Source organism: Zonotrichia albicollis, chromosome 2, assembly GCF_047830755.1.
Source record: "Zonotrichia albicollis isolate bZonAlb1 chromosome 2, bZonAlb1.hap1, whole genome shotgun sequence".
Lineage (NCBI taxonomy): Eukaryota > Metazoa > Chordata > Aves > Passeriformes > Passerellidae > Zonotrichia > Zonotrichia albicollis.
Genome location: NC_133820.1, coordinates 100324917 through 100350878, shown reverse-complemented (window position 1 = coordinate 100350878; position 25962 = coordinate 100324917). Strand labels below are relative to the sequence as shown.

Below are 25962 nucleotides of genomic sequence, written 5' to 3'. Positions count from 1 at the left end.
AAGATGTTTATTGAGTAAGCATCCTCCATATATCATAGCAAAAATGACAGTAGGATACTTATCTAAAGTCAAGTTCAGTATGTTTCAAGATAAAAGACCTTAGAATCTCAGTTTCCTTCTTTTTTTGGGGTGAATTCCAGTGCTTTCTGATACTGGAAATGCCACTGAGATAAACAACATAAACCTTCTTTCAGGAGAGCAGGTTTGGAAGGGTATCAGCTCAATTGCCAGAAAAAATACTTCTCATTGTGCATTTGTGATTAAGCATAGAAATAACGGGAATGTGGATCGGTTACACAGTATTTTGTAGGCTTAATAGCATAAAATTAAGAAAAACTGGGGATCAGGTAGACTAGTCACTGCTTAGAGACTCCAGCATGTTCAGGTGCAATGGTCCCATCTAATACACCCATGGAGTCCATCAGCATGTGAGTAAAACACCTCTGGTATCAACACACAAAACAAGAAATAAGTAGAGGTAGTCATAAAATAATTCCATTCAAGGTAATTTATTAGATTTCAAATCATGCTCATGTCCTATACGGGAATAAAAAGCACCGTATTCCTAATATCCTTGTGAAAATGTACCTTGTTAAAATGTTCAAGTTCTGCTTGACAACTTCAGGCTTTCCTTTCTTATGCTGCCTTTCTTGCTCCCTCTAAACCAAGCTTACAGTGACATGATCACCGCAGGATCAGACAAACCTTTTGGGTAAATTCCCCACAAAAATTAGCAAATTCTGGAACATTTCAGCTCTGGTGAAACTGCACTTCTGTGAAAACAGATTTGTTAAAATATTCATAACCACGTGCTGCAGTTAAGTATTCTTTAGGATCTTTCACACACTGAGAGTGCTGTTGCTACACAGGACCCTATCTTCTGAGCTCCTCACAGCTGAAAAGACCTTAGGGATCTGTTCATAAAGGTTTGATACTCGGCAGTGCCAAGTGTAAGCATTCAGTGCCTAGCCCCAGAAAGGAATTTGTGATGCCAGATTAAGCACCGAAGTTTCCTGGGCAGTGCGGGAGTTCGAGGTGGATCTCGCGCTGCCTGGCATGGCAGGGGCAGGATGCCCCTGCTGCCCAGCAGGAATGGTCAGGAGAGGAATGCTTCAGAGAGCCTCCCCTCTCAGAGGGCCCCTCTCAGGGCCACAGGCAGTGAGGTGGGCTGGGAAACCCATCTCCATCCTTTTGAATCGGGACACATGGCTCATTCCTAGTAACCAGCAGAACACGGCAGAGCATCACTGGTGGTTCAAAACTGCCTATCTGGGCTACCTTCAATAGAAAAGAAGGCATAAAGCAGTGAAAATTTGATGGGGAATGTGACTTAGGAGCGATGGGAGCCTGACCTGGGAAGGTTTACCTGATGCACTCACTGGATAAGGAAGCACAGACAGAGCTCCAGGAGCAAGAACTGGATGTTCCTAATTCCAGTCCTGGAGTCAGGGCGCCTGCAGATAGGTGTGGTGAAGCCGAGCACTGCCACACCTAGGGCCACTCCTGCATCTGGCCCTCATTGCTCTGCGCACACACACTGACAACAGCCTGCCCTAGATTAGCCACACTTGCTTTCACATGGTGTAACTGAAAGGATTTTAAAATTATACCTGTTTTTCTTCACCTGTGCTGTTCACTTCCTTACTTACCAGAATCAGACTGGAAAATTAAAGCAGTCAGGCAACTTTTTTTTTTTTTTAGCTTTTTAGATGCCCATGCACCAGCAAAATACCATTACAGTCAGAATGTATAGCTTTACTGAAATTATATATTATTGTGTCTGTTTGTGTATTTACATGTTTGAAATGGCTTTAATTTTAATAAAAACCTTTAATAAAACACAAACTTTTTCAATAGTTTTAGCTTATACAAGAGTTTTCGCTTTATCTAAACTCAGAAGCCAGAGCAATTTTCAGCTCTCAACAGGCAAAATTCTCTACCAAACTCCCTATTTCCTGGTTATTAAAGTTTACAGTATATTTGAGTGTATCATATTTGAACACTCATACTTAAGACTAAGCATGCACCTTTAATGCATTAAGACACACGCATCAGGATGCATGCCTGTTTAATGGCTGCAACACATTATTTCTGCAGCAAGTGATGGTAGCAGACCAGGTTACTTGGGTCAAGGATCAGGCCCCCAGCTACAATGTTAGACATGGGAGAAGGTGAGTACAAATTTTTGTTTTTTCAGAATCCTAATTACCTGATCACTAACCAAATTGTGACACAGTCTATTCAAATGTCACAAGCAGAAGTTAAAAGTTTTAACTTTGATAAAAATGTTTTATCAGAATGAGCATGATGGTGTGTTTTATGATAATCTGTGCTGCAAAGTCAGAGTTCTGAATGAAACTGTAATGTGGATAAACTTACTTATTTTGTTCCCAGAACTTTACTCCTGACATTATCTTCTAGGTAAGAAGATACAAAGTTCACAATTCATAGAGACTTACTGGATTTTAAATAGCTATCTAGCACACCATTACCTGACAGTTTTTAGCTGATTATGCTGTACTTATTTCTCTGTTTGGGACATAGAAGCTAACTAAAAACATGACATGTAAGCTGCACAAAACTCAGTGAAACTATGCTATGCAAATGTTTTCCACATGAGGGAAGAGGTGGCCTTCCTTACTCTTACAGTGCTGTCTTTTATATTTTTCTCGGGACTTAAGTGAATGGTGGAAAAGCAGAGTAAGAAGGAGGCATACTCTACCCTCATAAATATTTGCTTTCCATCGATCCGTTTTTCTGCTTTGAGACTGTCATTATACCCGGCGTTATTTTAAGAAAAAGAAGACTGCGCTCAAATGACAGCAGAGCGATCAAGAAAAAATCAGTCATGCACCGGCAGAACTCGGGGGTTTACGGTCCCCGTAGCCCGGGGTTTACCCGACCTGTTCTCCTCCGCACCTGTCCTAGCTGAGAGGACCCCGATTTCTTCCAGCCAAATCCCGCCCGAGCATCCCGCTCCGCGGAGCAGCACCGGCCCCTCCGTGCGCCCCGCGCCCCCCGCGCCGGGCACGCACCGCCCCAGCGCGGCTCTGCGCTCCGGCCCGGCCCGGCACCGGCACGGAGGGAGGCTCGCCCACGGCCCCGCTCACCGATCTTGGCGAGGGAGGCCAGCAGAATCCAGAGGGTGATCTCGAAGGGGATTTGCACGTGGGGGTAGTCCAGGGTGAAGACGTGCAGCCGCGTCTCCTCGAAAGCGGTGCCGCTGGGGCTCGGAGGGGTGCCAGTGCCCATCGCCGCGGCGCCGGGCAGCTGCCCCTCCGAGGTGGCCCGCGCCTCCGCCGCGCCGGCCGCCAGCGCCGCCAGCACGGGCAGCAGCGCGGGCAGCGGCAGCAGAGGCGCGGCGGGGCGCGGGGGGCCGTGGCCGCCCATGGCGTCCCCGCTGCGCTGCGCTACAGCCCCGCGCCGGCCGCCGCCACCATCCCCGCGCCGCGGGCACCTGCCGCCGCCGCGGCCCCGCCTCCTCCCGGTGACTGGGCGAGCCCCGGCCGGCGCCTCCAGCCGCCCGCGGCGCTCCGCTCACCCCGGGCCGCCCCCGGGGCCGCCCCCGCGGGGCCGAGCTGCGGGCCGGCCCCATCGCCCCCTCCGCCCCCGGGTCCGGCGGGCCGCCCGCGGGGCAGCGCCCGGGCGGGACCCTGCCCGTGTGTCCCGGGTCCCAGTGCCTCCTGCCCCTGTGTCCCGGGTCCCAGTGCCTCCTCCCCCTGTGTCCCGGGTCCCAGCCGCCGCCAGGCGCTGCGCCGTAAGCGGGGACCCCGGCAGCAGCTCCTGCCCCTCAGCACCCGCGGGGAAGAACGGGGCTGCGCGGGTGTAGGCAGAGCCGGGGGGTGTTCTTCTAACTGCAGGTTACGCTAAGAGAGATATATATGCAGTCATATAAATACATACATATATATAGTTACGCCTGTGGATACATATAGAGTCTTTAAATATATGTATCCAAGCGCAATTTACGGATGCACGTACATCTATACACGTACGTGTAAATGTATACATATCTATATAAATATATATGTATGCTTATGAATGTTTTTATATATACATTAATGTTTACATATGTATGTGTGTATAAGCATATGTATTTTGCCATTACCAAATGCAGAAAAGGTGCCTCTACCACATGTACAAAAGATAGCACGCTGTTCAGAATTACTAATTAAAACTCTGTTAATTTGGAAAGTTAAAAGAGTGCACACTGTATACATATATGTATGTAGGTTGATATATATATATATGTATATATATATGTATATGCCGAATATAGAATATAAGTATATTATATTATATTATATTATATTATATTATATTATATTATATTATATTATATTATATTATATATAATTAGTATATTGTATATTCAATATATAAAATAATATATAGTATATTGTCCATATCTTTCCACCTCTCAAACATGTGATAGTCATAATCTGATTTATGTTATTAAGAGATAAACATTCTATTAATTCAGACAGTTAAAATTACAGACTCTATAAGCATATATGATCACTCGTACATATATTCTCATATATGTGTATATAAATATACAACTGATAATATATGTATGTGTGTGTTAGTGTGTGTTGTAAATATTGAACATGTGACTGGCAAAATCCTCTTTCTAAAGGCACCTCAATCTGATTCCATCAGATAGTGCTGATCACCAGGTTTCTGTATTTCATGAAAGAATGAATTTCACCCATGATTTACTCATGACTTCATCACTCATGAGTAAGACAGTATTCCAAAGCTCAAACTCATAAAATCTTTAGAGCACACCATTCTGCATGCCTCTATAGCAAAGCATGTCGTTCTTGGCTTCCAATAAAACTAAAGCAGGAAGAAGGAGTCATTTTTTTTCCACAAATTTATCAGTGGGTACTGTTTCTGTAGGGTGTTAAAGTTCAGAATCAATTAGCTGAATATCTGTAATTGTCATTTACCTCAGAACCTGAAAAAAGGCCACTAAGCCTGTGGTTTTAATGACAAGTTTTAAGACATTATATTAATTAAAAAATTGCTCTTTATTTATCTACAATGCAGTCAGGAAAACGTATTTTAATAACAAACCAGTATATACATCATCTCTCTAACTTGATACAATATCTTCATATCTTCTTTTATTTGTTTTATTACATTCTCTGATCTAAGAGAAACACATAAATATTGCCAATTCTGAGGAGTTTTACTTTATATGGAAAAGGAATACAAGAAGAAAATGATCTTTCATTTTTGAATCTCCTTGTCCCAGTCAGACCATCCATGAGAAGAGAAGTCTAATCCTCAGGTGAAGGTGATAGCACTATTTATTATAAATAATAAATTTAATTTAGTCTAAAATTACAAGATCTGTAATGGTACTCGTATGTTTCATTTTATGACCTTTTCTGCAGATAAAGAAAACCTTTCTGAAAAATAAGGTTATGAAAGCATCAATACCTGCTCTCCTAGGATCCCTTCTATCTGCAGGATGCTGCACTAACTGAGACTTTTATTCAGTGCTGTTAAGTATTGATAAGAGCAAGCTGTCCCATCAACCCTTTTCTCTAATATCACCTCATAATTCTGTTCTGTGCTGGAATTCATACCCCATCCAATAACACAGCCAAAATACACTGTAGAGCAGGGAACTGAGCCGCTGTGCAGCAGCCCTGCAGGTGCACCAGCCACCAGACCAGTGTTTGGACATTTGTGGATGGCCTGAGGAATCTCACTTTGCCATGAGAGGGGAAGGAAGACTATGAGTGGGAAAAGAGTGAGTCATACTAAAGTGGAGGAAGGTCCATTCTCATGGAAAATGTTCGTCAGTGCTGCCCTGTTCATTACAGGCAGTGAGGGATGACAGAACACGGTGCTGCATGCTGGCAGAGACAGAGAGATGCCTCAGCACCCAGGTCATGTGCTTTTCGTCACAAAGTTTCACTCACACACAGGAAAATGGACCCTTCCTTGGGGTCCAGATATTTGCCATTATTTGTCCTCTTATTCTCCTCAACTCCAAAAATAAAAGGGCACAGACAGCAGAAATCCCTCTAGCTATGACACTGCTGTGGGTCTGGTTAATAGGCTAACTTTCTTTTTATATTAAGAAAATGAGAAGTTGGTAAAAGGGAATAAAATAAATGACAGAAAGATGTCATTAATCTTGAGCCTGGAGACTTACATGCCAGTAATAAAAAGGGAAATAATGCATTGTCACATACCCCAAAACACTTGAGACAATAAAGAAAATGGGTATTGAGATTAATTATTAGAGATGATAGTATATTATTAAACCAAACCAATATATTTTATGGGTGGATTGTGTAAATGAGACTATCCACCATTTGAACAGGAATTTCCCTTACAGAATAGAATGATGCAGCCGGGGAGTGGACCCTATTTGACTTTGGACCCAGCTGAAATGGTTGCAGTGAAGCTCAGCTTGGTACGAGGTACTGAAGGGCTTGTGAAGATTCTGGCAATATTGTGACACATGCCACTTTTCATTGCCACCAGTCCTGGTCCCACAGATGCTGAAGGTTTCACAATGGGTGGAAGGTGTTTGAATCCAGGCAGATCTTTGCCTAAGACAGCAGAATGGGCTATGTTATTCCTGTTACCTCTGCCTCACCTAGATAGGCTGTGTGAGACAGCAGCAACAGCCTCACTTCCCTGCACTGCTCTTCGCACTGTGCCCAGCCCTGCAGGTGTCTGTGCAAGAAGCAGCTTCTCCTGAAGCCATGACTGGGGACCTCTCCATACAGAGAAGAATATCCCTGAGCTTCAGTGCTGCCCAAGAAGGGGAGGGAGGGGGCTCAGAGAGAGCTGTAGGGGAGACGTGAAGGTGTGTTGCTGGCGCCGCGGTGTCTCGTCATGGCTCTGCGCCTGACAGCTCAATGCATCTGCTTCCACTTCAGAACAATTTTCTGTCAGGTCGCTCCACACCATTTCAGTGACAGCACAAACAGAGAGCACGTACGCTGCACTTGCCTGATTCCAGCTGATCCATAGAGGAGCTTCCCCCAGAGCCCCCAGCACTGCGCCATCTGCGCCCGGTGCGCTTTCATCTCCTTAATTCTGCTTGCAGGCACTGTCTGGCTTACCAGATACAGTGCTAACAGCATTTCATGTGAAAGAGCATGATATTTCATACATCAAGATGATGTATGAAATACATCACATGATTCAGTTTGTTTACCTTTTAATCCTTTTATTGATTATTATTGAGCAAGGGACTGCCCAGGGTACCCACAGAGCACAGTTTGGGAAAGGGAGGCATTGGCAGATCCACCACACAAGTTTGCAGTAGCTTGAGTGGTTCATACAGGTGTCAGGACAGTTTAGTTTTACTTTTGTTGGAATAGGGACTGTGACTTTCTCATTGTAAGCATGGCTTTGAGTTATGGGGTTGTATGTCATCTATGTTTATTAATCCAGTTTTATCTATCTTTTTAGTAGCAAAGATCAGCCCATTGCTATTATAAAAACTTTGCTTTCACAATAAAAAGCAAAATAAGTAATTTGAAAAAAAAAAAAAAACCAGAATTTTCACTGTATCATAAATTTAGCTCTGCATGTTAGGGATTCTCTAAAAATTATGAAGTGATATTTTCATGCTTGATGTTCTTACCTGTCTTGGTCATCAGAGAAGCATTCTGGAATGTTAGTATGACTACTTCAGTAACTGGATCCCCTACAAGAAATGTTTTAGGTCTTCTCCTGTAATTATGATCAAAAATCAAAATGGTTGGAGGGGAAATCATAAATATAATAACATACATTTGTCCTTAATTTTCATTGTTGTTCTAGCTTGACAGAAAATTTCAGCAGATAAAAAAATTTTAAAAGTTATATTCTATTGCTGATGTTTTATTTTGATGGAAATTAGCCCTGTGCAGGGAATTTTACTCTTGCACTTCTTGAATTTTCCCTGACACAGTCCATATAGCAGTATTGTAAAATCTGTTCTCCTTGTTCAGAAGAAAAGTATAAATTTCATCATTCTTTCTAGTAAGTTCTCCAAAACAGCCAAACACTTTTTCCAGTTTTCCCCAAAAGTATTTTCCCCTAATGCACAGGAGACAAACACAGACCACCTTTCTGAAATACATTCGTGTGTTAATAAAATAAATTTGTAAAAAGTCTAGTATTTCCATTGGAAAAAGGAAGGAATTTTTCAGGCAGAGAGGTGGCTCACCTTGACATCTGCATCTGTATGGGAATCACAGTTACACAAGGAAAGCCTGTGCCTGTAGTGCATGCAACCATGGTGTTCCTGGAGTTAAGTAAAAATACACATCAAAGAGGGGACATAGATTTTTTTTTTTTCACTTGTTTAGAAGCAGCCTCATTGAAGATTTAAGAATTATAAAAGAAAAACATGCTTGACTGAGAGTGGTTTTCTCTAGGAGTGGGGGCTGGTCACTCATCCACATGCATTATGTTAACAATCATTTCTCAAAACCTATTCCATTAGGAGTTAGACTCCTTTATAAGGGCTGTGTCATCAGGGCCTTGACTGAATAACTCTGTCTCTAAATCCATTAATTAGTGAATTAATATCTCAACTATCAAATGATTTATTATCTGAAATCAACTCTCCATTTAGGATGTGTTTTTCCACAGACCTTTTCAGGACTGCTTAGCAACCACTCCCATGAACCAGGTCCACCAGAGGCATTATACCTTGCTCATGTGGGCACTTTAATGGCAGCAATTTAGCTCTGCAGGTCTGAACTTTGGTTAGCCATTTTAGGGCCCTGGCTCTGTTAGCAGTTGTGTCTGCACAACTTATTTAATTGGAAAGAGTGGAGTAAGGGGACAGGTACAATCAGCTTTCTAATATTCCAGGACTCCAGGAATGGCAGAACCAGCAGATTGCCTGGCAAAAGATGCAGAACATGAGGGAAGGAGCATAATTATTTTTTTAGCCTTCAAAAGCAGCCCCATAAATGAAGTGCTGAATTCAGACTGATGAGCTCTGCTTTTCTGGGGTCTCCTTAGGCCACACTTAGCAGCAGTCACAGTACCAGCACAGTTATTCCAGTGTGAAGCCCTGAGGGAGCAACATGTTGCTGCTTCTGTGGATTACCACCTCCCCAAAGCCAGGACCTACCTGGGCTTCAGAGTAATTGCACCCATGTGAACACTCTCCTAAAGACTTTTCCTAAGGCTTTCCCCAGCCAGCAGCTGTGTACACTGCTCACCATGAGTAAGCATCTCCAGCAGATCCAGCCAGGAAGCCCTGGAGAGCCTTTTGTGCCTCACACCAAATAACTGAGAGGTTTCAACAGCACTGCAGGGCATCAGAATTCAATATCATCCCAAAGAACAAAAAGTGACCTGTCATAAACCACTGCAGGAGGGCTAAGTGATGTTTCTAGCTCCAGAGGGACATATATAACCCAGGAGGACTAATAACCCATGAAGTTAATTTCTGCTATTGCTTCAAAGTGAAGTGCCCTTCTGTTCATAAAACAGGCCAAATCAAGAAGAGTCACCCAGAGAGTGATTGTACTGTTTTTTTCTTTTATTATTTCTGTTTGAGGTGATCTGGATATCACAGAAAAATTACATTGTTGGGCACACTTGCTGAAAGTCTAGAATTCAACATGATAGGCTGGTCTCCTTCTCTTAAGTCTTAGAACAATCTAATTGCTTAATAGCTAAGCAACATGTTTAATGTTTAAACAGTAAATCCCCTCTTTAGCTCACTCTGCACCAGGACACTTAGTCATTGAATGATTTCAGAGGCTGTGTCCCCTTGCTGGCTGTCAAAAGTAGCCACTGTTCTCAAGCTTAGCACCTGTCACTGCCATGAATACAGAAATACTAATTTAAATGTCTAACTTCGGGGGCAAAGAAAGTTAATGACTAAAAGAACACTTCCATTTTTAGCCTTACAATGCCATCAACAACAATGAGAAATTTCCTTTGAAAGCAGAGTTTGATATATTATAAGAGATATGATAAACATATTTCTTAACTCTTTCCCATGAGTTCAAGTTGGAGGGTTGAAATTGGAGGGTGAAGTGATTCCTTTAGCGCTGTAACCCATATTTACAACTCTGACAACCTTTGCAGCATAGAGGTGTAGCCTCTGTTTGCAAAGGGCAAGGTGAAGACTGACCCAGTCCTGCTAATCTACATTTCTGACTCACTCTTTGCCACTAGATTAATGGCACAAGTGTGTTGGCCAAGTGTGGCTTTCAAAAATGCTGAGAGTTGTGGATTTCTTCCCTGAAAAAGTTTCATTAAAAAAAAAAAAATGCTACAATGTTTCCCAAGCAGTTCTGAAGCACGCAAAAAATGTGTCCAGGCTGTGCTCAGCCTGGTAGGAAACCAACTTCCACCTTGTTCTCAGCTAAGCACAGCCTAATCTCTGCTTCCTTTCACCAACAATGAGCTGGCTTGAATAGGTATAGTAGGTCACATTAAGGCCTTTGATAAAGACTTCTCTGAGAAGACTCAGATCTTAAGCAGGAATCTAGAAATGTCCTCTGGGATGCCTACAGAACACCGCCCTGCAGCAATGATGAAGGTCAGTTGACAACAGTGGCTGGAACAGCATTAATATGTGGTGTAGGGAGCTGTTAATCTCATGGCCCCTTTCTCATCTATATCTCGTTTCTGACACCCTCATCTTTCTCCTCCTTATCCCAAAACCCACCTTCAATATACAAATAAATGCACCTAGTGCCTCCTCCGGTCATCACTAGCTACAAGGAGCCATCCTTCAGCAAAGGCATAAAAAACTACCATGAATTCTCTACAAACCTCAAAGCTGACTCTGTCTTGAGTGGTGCTGTATGTATCCCACTGAAGCCAGGGAAGTGTTCCTGACAGCCTGAAGTAGCCCCAACACAAAGAAGGTGTTTTGAATTTTGAATTGCACTGAAAGGTAGTTTGTGAATTGCTGCAGTGGGCTGCCAATGAATTAAGTGTCTGTGCACTAATACTGTGTATGCAGGACTTAAATAGTAAGAATTCATTATCTAGGAAAAAAAAATAACCTAGAATAGCTGGTAATTTTATAAACTCTATATAACTTTTATTTTAGGATTCAGAAAGCTGCATTTCAAGAGTTGATTAATTCTTCTTTTCACTGGCTTGTGTTTTGTTTATCTCTGCTCAGTTTTCCATTACTTCTTATTTCTCTTTATCCAGCCTACCCACTGAAGTAATTTATCCATTGCTTGCATCTCTTATGTCACTATATTTTCACTGCAGAAGGTTCATAAGCCCTTGCAGAATCTGTAAGTGCTTATCTCAGCTGCTTCAATCTATGACCAATAGGCAGCTGTTGTGAACATAGGTTTTCCACTTGACTTGGTGGAGTTTGGCTTTAAATTTTATACAGAATGTTATGTGTGGTTTGTTTTCAATAAAAATTAGTCCAGTTCATTGTTCCTATGATTCATGTGAAAAAAAAAATCTTTTTCAACTCTTCACATAATTCTGTCCTTGGGAAAGTTAGCACAAAACAATCAGGTAAGAAATTAAAGAAAATCATTCATTCATTCAAGAAGACATATCATGGGAAAGTCCATCCTTCCCACTGCTTTGTGAAGAGGAGGTGTGTTTGGTAGAACAGCCAGTGAAGTTAGAAGAGCCAGCCGAGTTAGAAGAAAGACTCTGATTTGGAGACACCCTAAATTTAGAGTGAAAAGAACTACAGCTTTTAAATTCTGCCTCTGCACTCCAGAGACAAAGGGTACAACATTCAGCTGCACAAGAAACCCTCCCCAGCATACTGCCTGGGTTTTAGCACTTGTGAAGTGGAATAGCAGCAGTGTGTGGGGTTAAGGGAGCAAAGCTGCAGTGCTTAGAGCACGCAGCAGCCAGGCATCAAAATCCTTTTTTTCCTAGAAAGAGCCTTCTCATTATTTCAAAGATGGTATTATTGAACCCTATGACTCATTTCACATTCCAAAAGAGTATCACAAAATAAGTACAACATTTTCATTATCAGAGTTTTCCAAAAGAAAAAAAGAAAAGTAATAGCAAAAATTGCTGATATTCTAAAACTTCTCAAAAAATTTATATGGCATTTTAAACTGGGAAGATGCATACAGGAGCTTTCAGGAATGGAAAATGTGGACACTTCTTTGGAAAGCTTTGAGAAAAGTGGAAATTTTTGTTAACAAACTAATGGTTGCTCACTGGTACAGAAACAAATTGGATTCATTGGCATAATGAAGATGCCAGATTTTGTCTCACTGAAATTATTTCAGTTAACTTTCTCAGCATTTGGCAAACTTTTTAAATGCAAGATATACGTAACATACCACTGAAAAGATCTGATTAACATTTTTAGTATTGACAATCCTTTGGTAATCACAGTATCACTGGCTCCCATACCCTCTTCATCTGTCTATACCCTGGTTTTGATTATACTCAAATGCTAATAGTTTAGTAGAGAACAAATTTACTGCTTCTTCAGTGACTAACAGACAGCCTCTTTTCCTTTTATATATATTTAGTATCTATACCAAGACATCTACACACAAGCACATGTGCACATATACTTGCACATATATATGAGTATGATTTTATTTATATTTTATATGTCTTCCATGTAATTAGCTCTAATAAGCAGTCTTATGTTTGAAATTATTTTTCCCCTTTTCCATGAATGCAAATCTTGCAAATAGAATCTGCTGCTGTATTTATAAACCATTTTAGCTAGGCATTGGTACTTCAATATTAGAGTTCTCAACTCAATTGCAAGCATTTAAAAGTGATAAAAAAGCAGTAGGATTTGATCCCACAATTAATTACACACGAGCACCAAAATGTAAACAAACTTTTAGATCAGAGAAAAGGCTGCACAGGAAAAAAAACCAGCAAACAAACAAACAAAAAAACCCTAGGAAGAAGAAAAAACCAAACAAGAAAACCCCCCAACAACTACAACAACAGAAACCCCCACCCTGAAGAAAACCATCCTAAGCACCCCAGCAGAAAAGTGCAGAGGAATGGTAAAGTGTGTCCAATGCCAACAACAAACAAAATCTGCGCACAGAAGCCATGTTAGGATAGCATTACTTTATTGAGAAGATTGTATCCGTTTCCTTGTAATTTAACCTGCCTCTGATTACTTTCTTATGCAACAGTCTCTCTTGGAACATTGCGTCATGGAAAAGAAAGGTGGAGCTGTTATATTCATAGTCATTAACTACCAGTATGTTTTTAACTCCTCCTGCCTGATACTCCATCTATGCCTTCTGAGGAAGGACACCCTGCCAAAATACAGAATTAGCAAAATTTATAACATCATTTGCAACAAGGTTTATCACCTCTTGATACACAGAAATAAGTGAATCCCCTTTTCCATTTGCAGGTGCCTTGGGAAATGCCAGTTCTGAGGAGAGGAGCAGAGGCTGTGTATCTGTCCTGTGCAATTACCCTCTGCTTGTCCTGGGGTGAAGTTGTCATTTGGTTCTCATCTCAGCTAGACCAGCATGTTGGTGCCAGCCCTGTAAAGGCAGCAAACACCATCCCACAGTGTGTAAAATAAACCAGAGAAGCTGTTTAACAGAATAACCTTAGAGAGGGGAAAGAGGAATCTGTCTGACCTGTGTTTCTACTGCTGAAGTCAAATACCTTGAAACTCAAAGCTGTATGAAGTCCTGTAGAGAAGAGCTAACAAATTTTTGATCCTGCATGCAGTCCAGTCCCAGCAGCAGGATTCCCAGACTGGCTCAGTGCCACACACTTGTGAGTAGATGCATTCTTAAGGGAAAATAGATGGGCTTGGAGCTCATGATACAGATGATGATACAGCTGCTTTGATTCTAGGTGCTGCTTTTTTGAGCCTATGCAAGTATCTTGGTACAGAACTAGACTAAAAAGCATCAGCATGTGTTTTAACTACTGCTCTCAAGGTTAGCCCTGGCATCACATAAATTGTGTTCAGATGCTGGTCTAAAAAAGACCAAAGTCTCTTTGACCCCATTAAAATCCTCAAAATAATGTAATCATATTTTTTTTAGGGTGACCTCATCTGTCCTGTAGCAATGGCTCCTTGGGATTCATTAAGGGCTTCTGGAAAGCAACGGGCACTTCAGGAAGGCTGCTTGCTGCTACCCAGGCCCATCAATCACTGCCTGCAGATGCTGCCTCCTAGAGCTGAGCACAGAAGATGCCCCACCTTGATAAGCTGGGCACACATCTGAAGCCATATGTGGTGGATTCAAATCCCACATTTGCCCACAGCTACTATCGAAATCTCACAGGCTGGCCTAGGCAAGGTGACTCCTCCTTCATGGCTCATTGCAGGTACCTCTTTTCCTGAAGTTTTTCTCACAGTGCTGGGATGGAATACGAGTTTTGACCCTTGCTAAGAAACTTGTAGGTGTGTGCATTCTCCAGGTATTTTCCAATTTACTAGAGGGGACTCATGGATGAGGGTTTGGAGTAGATGACCTCCAGAGGTCCCATCTCAACCACTCTGTGATTCTGTGATGATAAGGGATTTTACCTGTCACCTCTGTAGTTGTTGCCTCTCTGTGAGGATTAGATGAAGCCTTCTCCCCTGGGTTTGACACTCAGGATTCTCTCACCTGTATCACACTGAAATAGGATGAACAGAGAGGTACAAATTGCCAAAATCACAAGGGTCAAAAGAATGGCAGGTCCAGATGCAGTTTTTGGAAATGGACATAATTGTTATGATTCAGAGCTGGCACTGAGCAGAGAAGTTGGCTTCCAACTCAGGTCACTCAAATTCTGGGTTTGAACTGTCCAGTTTACCCTGAGAAATCATACCCAAATGCTTCTGTGTAAGGCCAAAACCAGAAAGTATGTAAGGCTGCTCACTGCAGAAAATCAAGCAATTGACCAAACCAGCAATTACTGCAGGATCCAGATAATCTCTGCATACAGAGAGGAGCAGTTTGGGGCTTTCTGAAGATAAAATCCTGCTTTTTTGAACTCAGTCACAAGAAAAAATCCAAATCCAAATATGATTTCACCCTACATTATGCTATTGCCAGTGTGGAGGTTTTTTGGTTATAGATAAGGATCAGCCAGGGTTTATTGCAAAGTTTATTTTGTAGTAAGCCTGTAGCAGCAATTAAAGTTCCAAAACAGTTTTCACATACTAGTAATTTAAAGAAAAGTACATCTCTGAAGATGTAATTTTCCATTTTTAATCTCTATCCAAAGATATTCATTAACTTTGAGCAAATTCCTGTCAAACAGTTATAATTGTATGAAAAAGATACTTTTGCAGATATAAAAAAAGATGACTACTGAGTTTTTCCTTTCTCTTCTATAAGATAAGCCAAGAGAAATGACCTTTAAAGACTGGTACATAAATAACAGCTCAGGAACTTGTTCATAAATGCACTATAAAATTAAAATGGAAAAAAACTAAATTATAAATCCTGAATACTGGGTAATAACAATGCACAGTTGAAAGCAGCAATAAGATATTTTGATTCCTTTCAAGTCACATCCTGCTTCCTAAAATGATATCTGAGGTCACAAAACTAATACATGTGGAAATGGAGTTCAGTTTTAGCTTAGATGCCAGAACATAGGTGATTTCAGCCTCAGTGCAAAAGTTGTAGCTGTGTACAATATTACAAAAACTCCTTTTATAATTATGTCAAGCAACATAAAAAAATTTCACAACTCAAGGTAGGATAACAATTAGCAGAAAAAAATCGTTCTTTATATAGACTGGTTCTATGTGTTATTCTAACACAGAACATATTTACTTAATATGTAAACTCTTCCAGGAATAGTCATTTTTTTGTTTATATTTAGCATGTTGAGTGGGAATTTGGTGTCCTTTAACAGGCAGGGATCTGTGTAGGATGATAATATATTAAAGAAAAATTAGATCTTTGATCTAACCTACCACCCAGCTATACCTCATATCCTGACCACTGTGAACAAAAATTTGTCAGACTCATGCAGAGACAATATCCAGACATAATTTCCCATCAGTCAATTAAGATCTTCACCAGGATAATTAATTATATATAGAAGATACATCAATACTTCCTTCATACCCAGCAGCAAGTAGTTCTCAAAGAGGCAGATATAAATATTTGCCTTTACTCTGAAATTTGTATAAAGACACCATAATATTTATGGCCTCTATAACATATGCAAACTGGGATAGGTTTGAATTCTTTACACTTTGTGTATCTTGATATTCTTAGACTGACAGACCAAGTACACAATTAATATCTAGTTAATGATATCCTATCATAGTGTACTGATCTATTATTTTGGGGGTTATATTTATCTATATCAAAATAAAATATTTCATTATGTAGATTTTCTAGTATTTTTTATAAAAACCATAATGAATTTGGTATTTTTCCCTCCTTACACTTGCAGAAATCATTCTCTACAAATCCTGAATGAGAATACCATAGTAGATACTAGTAAAAAGACATTAGCAATATCCATTTGTCTCTTGTGAGAAGGATGTTTCAGGCACAGCAGTGGTTCTGTGAAGTAAACTAAGAAAACAAGCTTCTCAGGCTCTGGTGGAGGCATTATCAAACTGAAATACTTAAAGAGGGAAGAATTCCATCTTGGTGATGATGGTCAGACCCACCACAACACCTGACACTGAAGGAAACCAATACCAATTTCTATCCCGGTGGCTCCTGGAAAAGACAGTGTGGGTACCAATTGTTTACTGGGCAGTTTGGAAACATAAAATAAATTTAAGAGCACAAAGCCCTGCCCCTCAGTTATGCCTCTGTTTAATACTGAGTAGTCCTTAGCAAAGGCCCAAGTCTGAAAAAAATTAAGGTCATACTCCTCCTATTTCCACAAACTACTTAGCTCTTAATGGAAGCTTTTATATTGATTTCAATAACTTTATTCATATGGGATGAATCCTTAAGTGTTTGGCTCTAATGACACTCCTCCAAACCTTGAGGTTAAGCATTAAAGTCCAGATCCTTGTGGGTATTTACGTGTTTAATTATTTTCCTCTATCAGAGCTAGCCCATAAAGACACGTTCCAAATTCTTGGTCATAAGGCATGACAGTTCCTAGATATTTCTTTCTGCCACAGGCAGCCTGCCAACTGGGAAGCTTCTTTGCCTCAAAACTTCAAGAACACCGTGTTTCAGTCTGGCGTGGGGAACTGGTCACTAAATAAAGATCATGTAATACATAGAGGCACAATGTTTTCTTTTGGTGATATAAACTCCTGGAATGCACTATAGCACTGCAAAAACCCCACATCTCCCTCTGTCTTTATGCCAATGGTTTTTAATCCCACACAAAAACAAAAAACCACGGAACAAATTTTCTAAAAGGCAAATACTTTGATAGGGTTTCTGCCTTCAGTGGGTGTTAAGTGTCGGTGTCAATCTTTTTCATATTCAGCCTGAAAGTTGTTTTTCCTTAGCACAGTTGCTTTTTGTTCTGTTGATTTACAGCAGAGGATTTGAATGTGTCGCTTTTCCTTTTTGGCTCTTTAAACACATTGCTTAATTCCATCAACAGAGGTCACTGCAGCTCCTTTCCTCTTTGGTGAAAGTGTTCCTCTTCCAGCAGATAAAGCAGAATTAATGCTGTCATCTAGTAGAAGTTTAGTTTATCCATTATTTTAGAGACAGAAAAATTACTACAGGAAAATTTGCACATAGTGGAAGGCTAAAGCCGAACAAAATCAAAACAAACTAAAACAAAACCCCACCAATAACAACAACAATAATAACAAAATGAGCTCATTTGAGCTTTGAAACTTAACCTAATTCATGCAAACTTGTTTATATGAAGTTCTATGCTTGGTCACTACATCTTTCCTTCTTTACATTACCCAGGAACAAGACATGTAAATCTGATCTTGGCACCAGCTGTTCTATCTGCTCTGCAGCTCTTGGTAAATCAGTATAAGGCATTTCTACACTATGGAAAAATAAGAAAAAATCTCCTTTAAATTGCCAAGACTTTTGTCAGCAGTCATCACTTTCATTTGCATCAGTCTGCATACTTATGAAAATGATGAGGAATGATTTTGGAATATTTATCATTAAGTGGAGTTCAAGCCAAAAGGTCCATCTGAAGCTGCAGTAATGTGAGCCTTGCAATTTTCTATCACTAAAGGCATTACAGCTGACAGAGCCAAATACACTTGCAGGCAGAGTCTTTTAGAAATTAAGAGAATATGGGAGTTACCCAGAGTGAGACACTGTTAAATATATACATATGTATATCTATATCTGTGTATGTGTGCTCTATGTGTACATATAGAAATAATTTATTGAGGAAGAAAATAATATTTGTCTCAAAGATAAAGCAGTCATAATGCCTTTCTTTGAAAAGACACTTTCTTTCATGAGTTTCAAAAGGATCAGGTCAGTGGAATACTAATTCAGGCACAATAAGCTGCATTAATATGTTCACCACTAAGGTGTCTAAGCAATCACTGGAGTCAGTGGAAGCAGAGCTGTTTATCAGGTGGTGACCAAGGTAGCCATCCACATGTTAATCAATTTATGCCCTAAATGCCATTGGCTGCCTTGAGCAGGTCCCCTCCACTTTCAGTCCCAGGGGTTCTGTCCAGCTGCCCTAAAGGTGCCCCAGGGGCCTCTCTAAGCTCTGGCTGCTGATCCAGGCAGCAAAGAACTTCTGTGGTTCCTCTACCAAATGTGGCCAAAGATGAATTGTGGCATCTGTATATGCCTTAGCCCTGAGTGCCTTTCGCCCTAAGAGATTTGTCCTAGTTCTAACACTTGTGCTAAACATCTCCAGCCTCCCGTCCCCATCAGAGAAAAGGGAAAAGGAGCAGCTTCCAAGAGTTTCTGTTCCATTTTCCAAGAAAGATGTGTGTTTGCCATAGTATATTCACTTTCTACCCTGTCACCAGCTTTTGGAACTAAGCAAAACATGCAGAACATATATAGATTTTGAAAGGAACAACCGTGAATGTACAAGGGAAAAATGAGTGGAAAATTATTTTTTTACATTACATATATTTTGTACATGATTCTTAAGTATGGCAAAATTTTATGACACAGTTTAGGACATTGGGTGTTTGTAAGCAGCAAGTCCTGGTATCTGGCTTGAAGCAGTGCAGAAACAATTTCTGTGTGAATTGTTTCCTTTTTTGTGGTGTGAGATGAATGAAAAGCTTCAGCCTGTTCTTTTGTTCCGTTCTGTAGGTTTCAGTCATCTGAAAACCAAAGGGAAGTAAAGATAGACTTGGGGTCAAGGAACCAAAGTCTCTTTTTTTAATTTTTTTTCACCCCTTATCACTGCTGATTCATTGGAGCAAGGAGCAAATGGTCCTAGGCTTAGTAGCAAATAATGAGTCCAAATTAATACTTGACACAGGTGCCAGCAGTTTAACTTCAAGCATCAGTTAAGATAATTTTATATTAGCCAAATAGGTTACTGATGAGAAAGTATTGAGCTTTGTCTGATAATCTGACCTGTGTTTGCACATGTAAAAGTGATATTGCAGATGACCAATACCTGTGCCCATAGCTCACTGTGGCTATTCTTGACAGATCCTTCTTCTTTTCTATGTTTCTCCCACAAGGATGGTAGAAAAATAAGTAAGGTATGATGTTCAGATTGGCTGTCTACTTCTGTACACTGTTGGTGTGGCTGCACTCTGCCCTGCCAAAGAAAACTCTGAAAATCAGAACTTGACATTGTTTTCTTCAGTCCATGTCACTTTTCTCATGATTGAAAGGTAGTGAAATTTTTCCATAAGGATGGGTGGACTAGAAATAAACAAGAATCAATATTAGCTTTTGAAATTTAACACCTGTGAAACCAAAGAAGGAAAGAAAAAGAAGTTTCACTTGAGATTAACACAGAGTCTCAAAATGAAATTAACTAGGTAACTTAGCTCAATAAACTTCCAGTCATTTTAACTGGTTCTGAATATTACTCATAAACCTAACATGTTTAATTTTAAGGTTCTAAAGTATAGTGAGTTTGGCTAAACAGTAAATATAATTGTCCTACCTAAAAAGCAAACAAAATATAGAGATAAGGTAATCTGCTTTTCCACTCTCAGTGTTTGTGTTTTATGCACATATGTAAATAGAAAATTTTTAAAAGATTACATATGAAAAAAAGGAAGCTGGGAAATATTTGTTGCTATTTTCCAGTCACCCACAGGCTTTTAAATAGTAGCTTCCACTCATACAAGACAATAAAATGTGAGGTTTTGGGGTCTAAGTTTTTGGGCCACAGGAAAAACCCTTGAAAGTGCTAGTTCTCAAAACTGACACACCAGCAGGAAAATAAAGAACATTTCACAATATTTTTCATCTTCTGTCACTTATAAGTTCTGTTTTGCATCCACAGCCATTTGATGGTTTCCCCTACAGATATCACTGGTCCTCTTTCTTTGACTACTTCTCTCATAAATATGAATTTTATCCTTCTCACATTAAACATGATCACTATAAGCCTCTCAAGCCTTGAACTCTGACCTATTCTCCTGAATCTCATATAGCTTCCCTTTGCTGCTCTGAGCACATCTGAACTCTTGTCATTTAAGCCAGTGTACCTCCTTGGCACACACACAGCACTAAATCAGTCCACCCAGAGCTCCCACCAGGACATTTACTCTTTTCCTTGTGCTGCAGCTTCTTCTCTCTGCCTTCAGTGGACACCTGCCTGCTCCATGCACTGGGGTTTGAGCTTTGCTGCAAGGGGAGATGCCTCCCTCAGCCCCTGGTTCTGCATCCCTTGCCAGTGTTCTCCCCTGGTGTGACTCAGAAACTCTTTTGGGTCTTTCACAGCATCCTTCCCTATCCTGCTTGCTGGCATTATCCTGTAAGCAGCAGTTTTCCCCAGGGGTGCTGTACAGATGGCAGCAGCCCTGACTGCTCAGGGGTGGGCACCACTGTCCCTTGAAGAGGCACCACAGCAAAGCCTTCTTCCAGTGCACCCTGTTAACTTGGATGTAACATCCATCACATCTGGATGCTCCCTGCACAAGCTGCTATCTTGTCTGATTGCTGGCACTCCACTTGCTGCTGCATCCTTCTTGCTGGCTTCTCTAAGGGAGAGATTCTTCTTTTATGGCACATTCTTACTTGCCAGGGATATTAATTGAAAAGCAATAGCTGCAGAAAGAACAACAAGATCTAACAGTCAATTACACTGTGCAATGAACATGAAAGTACTGCCAGCTCCTCACAACATATCACTGACCTCAATAAATGCTCTCTTTTTCTGCAAAATTCTGTTTGAACATTGTTGCTTTTGCTCCTAAAATATGTTCTCATTGTGATTGTTCTTGTCTTATTTTTCTCATTGATTAAGAAGTTCTCATTGATTAACAAGGTGTTAATCAATCAAGTCTCATTGATTAACAAGGTGTGAGGTGGTTTAGGCTGGGATAGAGTTTATTTAAAGTAGCTCATATGGGCCTGTATTTTGGATTTGTGCTGAAAACAGTGTTAATAACAGGACGTTTCTGTTATTGCTGAGCTGTGCTCAGAGTTCTGTGTACACAGAGCACAGACCTGCTCTGCCTCCCACCCCACCAATGAACAGGCTGGGTGTGCCAAGACAGCTGACAAGGCGAGCAAAGGGATACCCCACACTTTGTGGTGTCATGCTCAGCAACAACGCTGGGGAAATAGGAAGGAGGGGAGGACAGTCGGAGTGATGGTGTTTGCCTCCACAGGCCACTGTTATGTGTGTGGGAGCCTGGTTTTCCTGGAGATACCTGAACCCCTGCCTGTCCATTGGAAGTGGTGAATGAATTTCTTGTTTTCTTTTGCCTGTGTGTGTGTGACTTTTGCTTCACTTACTAAACTGTCTTTATCTCAACCCACAAGGTTTTCCTCCTCCTCTCCCCCATCCCACCATGGGGGAGTGAATGAGTGACTGCATGGGGCTGAGTTGCAAGCTGGGCTTAAACTACCACGTTACAGCATTATCTCCAGTTTTCTCTACTGTGAAAGGTAAAGGCTATTAATTATTATTCCTTCCTGAAACCCACCTGTCCTGCCAAGGAAACAGTCTTAATTTTCTGAGCTCTTATTTCCTCTCTGGATTTTGAATAATATTCCACATCTTCTGGGCATGGATTTCCTGTGCCAGTTTACCTTAAATAAGTGTGGAATTTAAATTCCTGAGTAAATAGCACTCTACCAGTCTAAAAAAAAAAAAAAAAAAAAAAAAAGAAAAAGAAAGAGGTCTTGAATTAACTCACCTTTGTAAATCATAGCACAAGGTTCCTGGATGTGACCCAGGTTCAAGAGCTTAAGAATGCCCACACACTGGATTTAAATTCATGCCCTAAACCATTTCAGCTTTCTTTATGGTGAGGCCTGAAAGCCTATGGACATGGATTAAGTTACTTGTAATAAGATATTTCAGTAGTTATTGCTACTTAAAATATAAGTAATGTGCTTCTTTCAGAAGAACTTTTCTTCCCACAAAAAAAAACTATGAAAAAAAAAATAAGATGTGCAACATTATATTTTGGAGCATATTTTATATAGGAATCTTCAGCATTGCTTCTTGGCTGATGGCCAGCAAAGCCATTAACAGGAACTAATGGCACAGAAGGAAATTTTCTTCCAGTACTATTTACTAATTGCTAGGAATGAAAACTAAAAATAGACTTTACAAGTTTAGGAGCTAGACTGCAAAATCTGAGAGCACTCTATTAACTTCTAGCTTCTCTACAGCTTTACACTCTCTGAAGTTCTGGGTCACTGATTTCATCAACAAGAAGGTTAGGAATGAAGCAAAGGAGGGAGATTTGACTCCATCTATGCACTAATTGTCTTAGTATTTTATTATTTTTCTCTAGTCCTAATATAAACCCATAATTAGAAACTGAATGTTTTGCACCCTACTTTTGATGGGTAATTATATGATGCTCCACAACTTGTAGAATATTTAAGGAATTTAGGAGCCAATTTTAAGCATATCTGTCAAACATACACGGGTCAAAATGCAGACTCCTCTTTTTCATGGTGTGTGCCTAGTCCCTTCCCAGGCCATTCCTGACATCCCATTAATCCTCGTCTCACAGAGTTTGTCTCTGTCCAGTTCCCCGAGACAATTTGTTGATTAAATCTTCTTAAAGATGCTGAATGCTGAATTTGCTGCTCACAGTAAATCCTCCATTAAAGCTGTCTCTCATGAGCCTCCCTTGGAAGATGAGACAATATCCCTTCTTCATCTTTCCTTCAGATTTCCACATTCTCTCTGTCCCCAAGGATTGCCAGCAGTTCCTATCCCCCACAACTCTGCAGAAGCAGGTTTCACACCTCTGTTGTCCTACTCCATGCACCTCTGTGGCCTTAGACCACAACATATGGGTGCTAATTTTGCCCTCAATTAAATATCATGTGGCAAGTATCGTGTGGTTCACAGTGCAATTTAAGAACTGAGTTTGTATAGTAACTCTTTCCCTTAATATCATGTTTTAATTTAGATTTATGATATGTCAATATAACTTGCTGTAGGACTGAGATCTGGTGCAAGGCTTTTGTTTAAAAACTCTGTGGAGCACTTCCTCCTTTGGTGGAGCTGGGTTTATTTGTTGATTTTCAGGTACAGAACTGTATTTCATTGCTAATTCAGTTTCGGTACAGACAAAAAATCCTACCCTGTTTTAATAATGTACCACTGTTTTCATAAAAGGAAGTCATATAATTTCTCTGGCACAATAAGGAAATACAAACAAAACTCAAGTTTCATAAAGCTTTGTACAATTTCAGTACAGATGATTCATTATAACCTGCTAAGCATAAAAGCTGCAAACACAAGAAAATAGGGAAAAGGGCTTGTAGGGCTTTCTTCCTCCGGCAGTGCTTTTCAAGTTTATTAGTTTAGATTCTACCTGTCCTGAATCAGAAAGCCTTTGTAAGAAATGTGAAATCATAACTTACAGGAATAAGTTCTTTTATGGACCAGGACATACAAGCAATACCAGCAATATAAAAAAGAGGAACATGCAAGTAGCACTGCTATCTCTGACTCTCAGAGTAGCATTTATAGACCTTGAGCAAGGTCTGAGTGGAGGAAACAGGAGGAAACTTAACAAAAACGTGACTGAACTTGGTACATTTCTTAACCATAGATTTGACTCCAGTACAGCTGTAAGGGTGGGTGTATGGACTTCTGGATTCATCCCTTTGGATAAAATCAGCTCAACTACACTGCCAAGACACAGAAGACAGTGGCAATGCTGCTTCCATTCTACAGAAAGGAACTTTTTCAGAAAAAATAGGTGTCTAGGACTTAGCTAAAATGACTAAGGACCATACTTGCTTCTCCTGCTGCTAGGGAGAGCCACCATGGAGCGTGGAGCATGGGCACACAGAGCCACTTGGAAGGGAGCTCCACAGAAAGGCAGGGAGTTCAAGTGCTGTATTGCACATCCCTCTGGTTATTTCTGCTTTCTTTTGGAGAAAATCTTCTCTGTACAACATATAGGAAGACACTACAAATAGCTGTGAGGCAAACACAAGGCCTCTTTTCCCTGCTAGACAGCAGGCTACAGGATTAGGCTCCCTCTACCTTTAATCCCAGTTTCTTGCTTCCTATCTGCATTGCTGGTCCAGCTGTAGTGTGAAAAATGGTGCATGTGTTGGGCACACAAGGTGGAAGTGGGGAATGGAGAAGTTAGATACTCTACAAGGAAGCCTTCTGCTTGCTGAATCACAAAAATATTGTGTATGTTCTTGCCATTTGATGCTTACAAATAAAATCCTGATGGCACTCTGCCTGAAAACTCCTCTGGATTTCTACATACAAGGATACCTCCTTTATTCGTCCAAATTAACTGTAGGTGAGTGAGAGGAGCCTACATATTGAAGTTGATTTAAGTAGCTGGAGCCATGGATCTTCTACGTAGATGACTTTACACGCTTTTGCAGAGCCAAAACCTGAGTTACCAAGAGGTTCCCAAGTGCTTAAAATGTTCACTGAAAGTCCTTTTGACTTAAGGTCTTGCTTAGGCATCTTCAGTGACATTTATATGCCCTAAAAAATGCTTTTCTGTTTTTAACTCTTTTCCAGAATGCAGCTGATTCTGATCTGAAATCAAAAAGCTCTATGGAAGTTGAGGTAATCAATCTGTGCATTCACAAGTCAGAGATGCCTTTAGATATTTCTGGATGCAGACCATAGCATGAAACAGAGGCAGTGTCATCTTTCATCCATAGCACTTCATGCACCCAACTACTGCTGTTTAAATCCACATCCAAACCCCTACAAATATCATGTTCTCCTCTTTCCTGGAGTGTTTTGTTGGAAAGAAAGCTTGATATTAGCCCATAAGAATTTGAGTCTTCTCTGAGCCACTAAATACCTTAATACAACTCTTGAAAGTGATACGAGAGCAAGCACACTGGTCCCCAGAGGAAAATCATAGTTTGGTTCATATAAAAGCTTTGTTATTTCTTTAGAAGCAGTGCAACAAGGGCCCTAGAGATGCAAACACTGATGATCTCTGCTCCTCATATAACTAATGGCCTGGCTGGTGCCATTGTTTCTGTCTCTTCTTCTGACTCATACTCCTCCACCTCTCTGACAGTGAAGCGAGCCCTTGGCATGGGAGCTGGCTTGTGTGCTCTGGTGAAATGATGAGGCCTGATTGAATTTCCTCTGCGAGCTGGCAGGTTGGATGGAGCAGCTCGTCTGTCCAGGTGTGCCATTGGAATCAGCTCCTGGCGCTGCTGTGCTTCCAGCGGCCGTGGTCGGGGCTGGGACCTCAATGTCCATGGCAGTGCAGCATCAGAGCCACTCCTGTGCTGATCTAAAGATAAACAGACAAATAATTCATTTCTTTAAACAAGCAAGAGAGAAATGCCATGGCATTGGAAAGGAGAGATAAAGGGTATTAAATACAATACCCTGGAACTGAAACATTTTCAATAATTACTATAGAATAAGGAAGCAGTCAAGAACTAAAAATAGCCCTAATTTTTAATTTTCATCTCAAAGTCGATGTTTAAAAGATTTTCTTTACCTCATCTCAGCTCTGAAACCCCA

At 40.7% G+C, this 25962-nt stretch overlaps 2 protein-coding genes across 2 annotated transcripts in view; both read right to left on the bottom strand.

The window, feature by feature from the left end:
• The window catches only part of SLC9A2 (solute carrier family 9 member A2), a 34806-nt gene extending 31117 nt beyond the window's left edge, over positions 1 to 3689 (bottom strand). The window contains exon 1 of the mRNA XM_074535821.1: positions 3111 to 3689. Within this exon, the coding sequence (XP_074391922.1) occupies positions 3111 to 3390 (280 nt within the window). The 5' untranslated portion in view covers positions 3391 to 3689. The remainder of the gene's footprint in view (positions 1 to 3110) is intronic.
• Positions 3690 to 23342: 19653 nt separating this feature from the next.
• Positions 23343 to 25962, bottom strand: part of SLC9A4 (solute carrier family 9 member A4) — a 32440-nt gene continuing 29820 nt past the window's right edge. Inside the window, exon 12 of the mRNA XM_026793027.2 lies at positions 23343 to 25726. Within this exon, the coding sequence (XP_026648828.2) occupies positions 25428 to 25726 (299 nt within the window). The 3' untranslated portion in view covers positions 23343 to 25427. The remainder of the gene's footprint in view (positions 25727 to 25962) is intronic.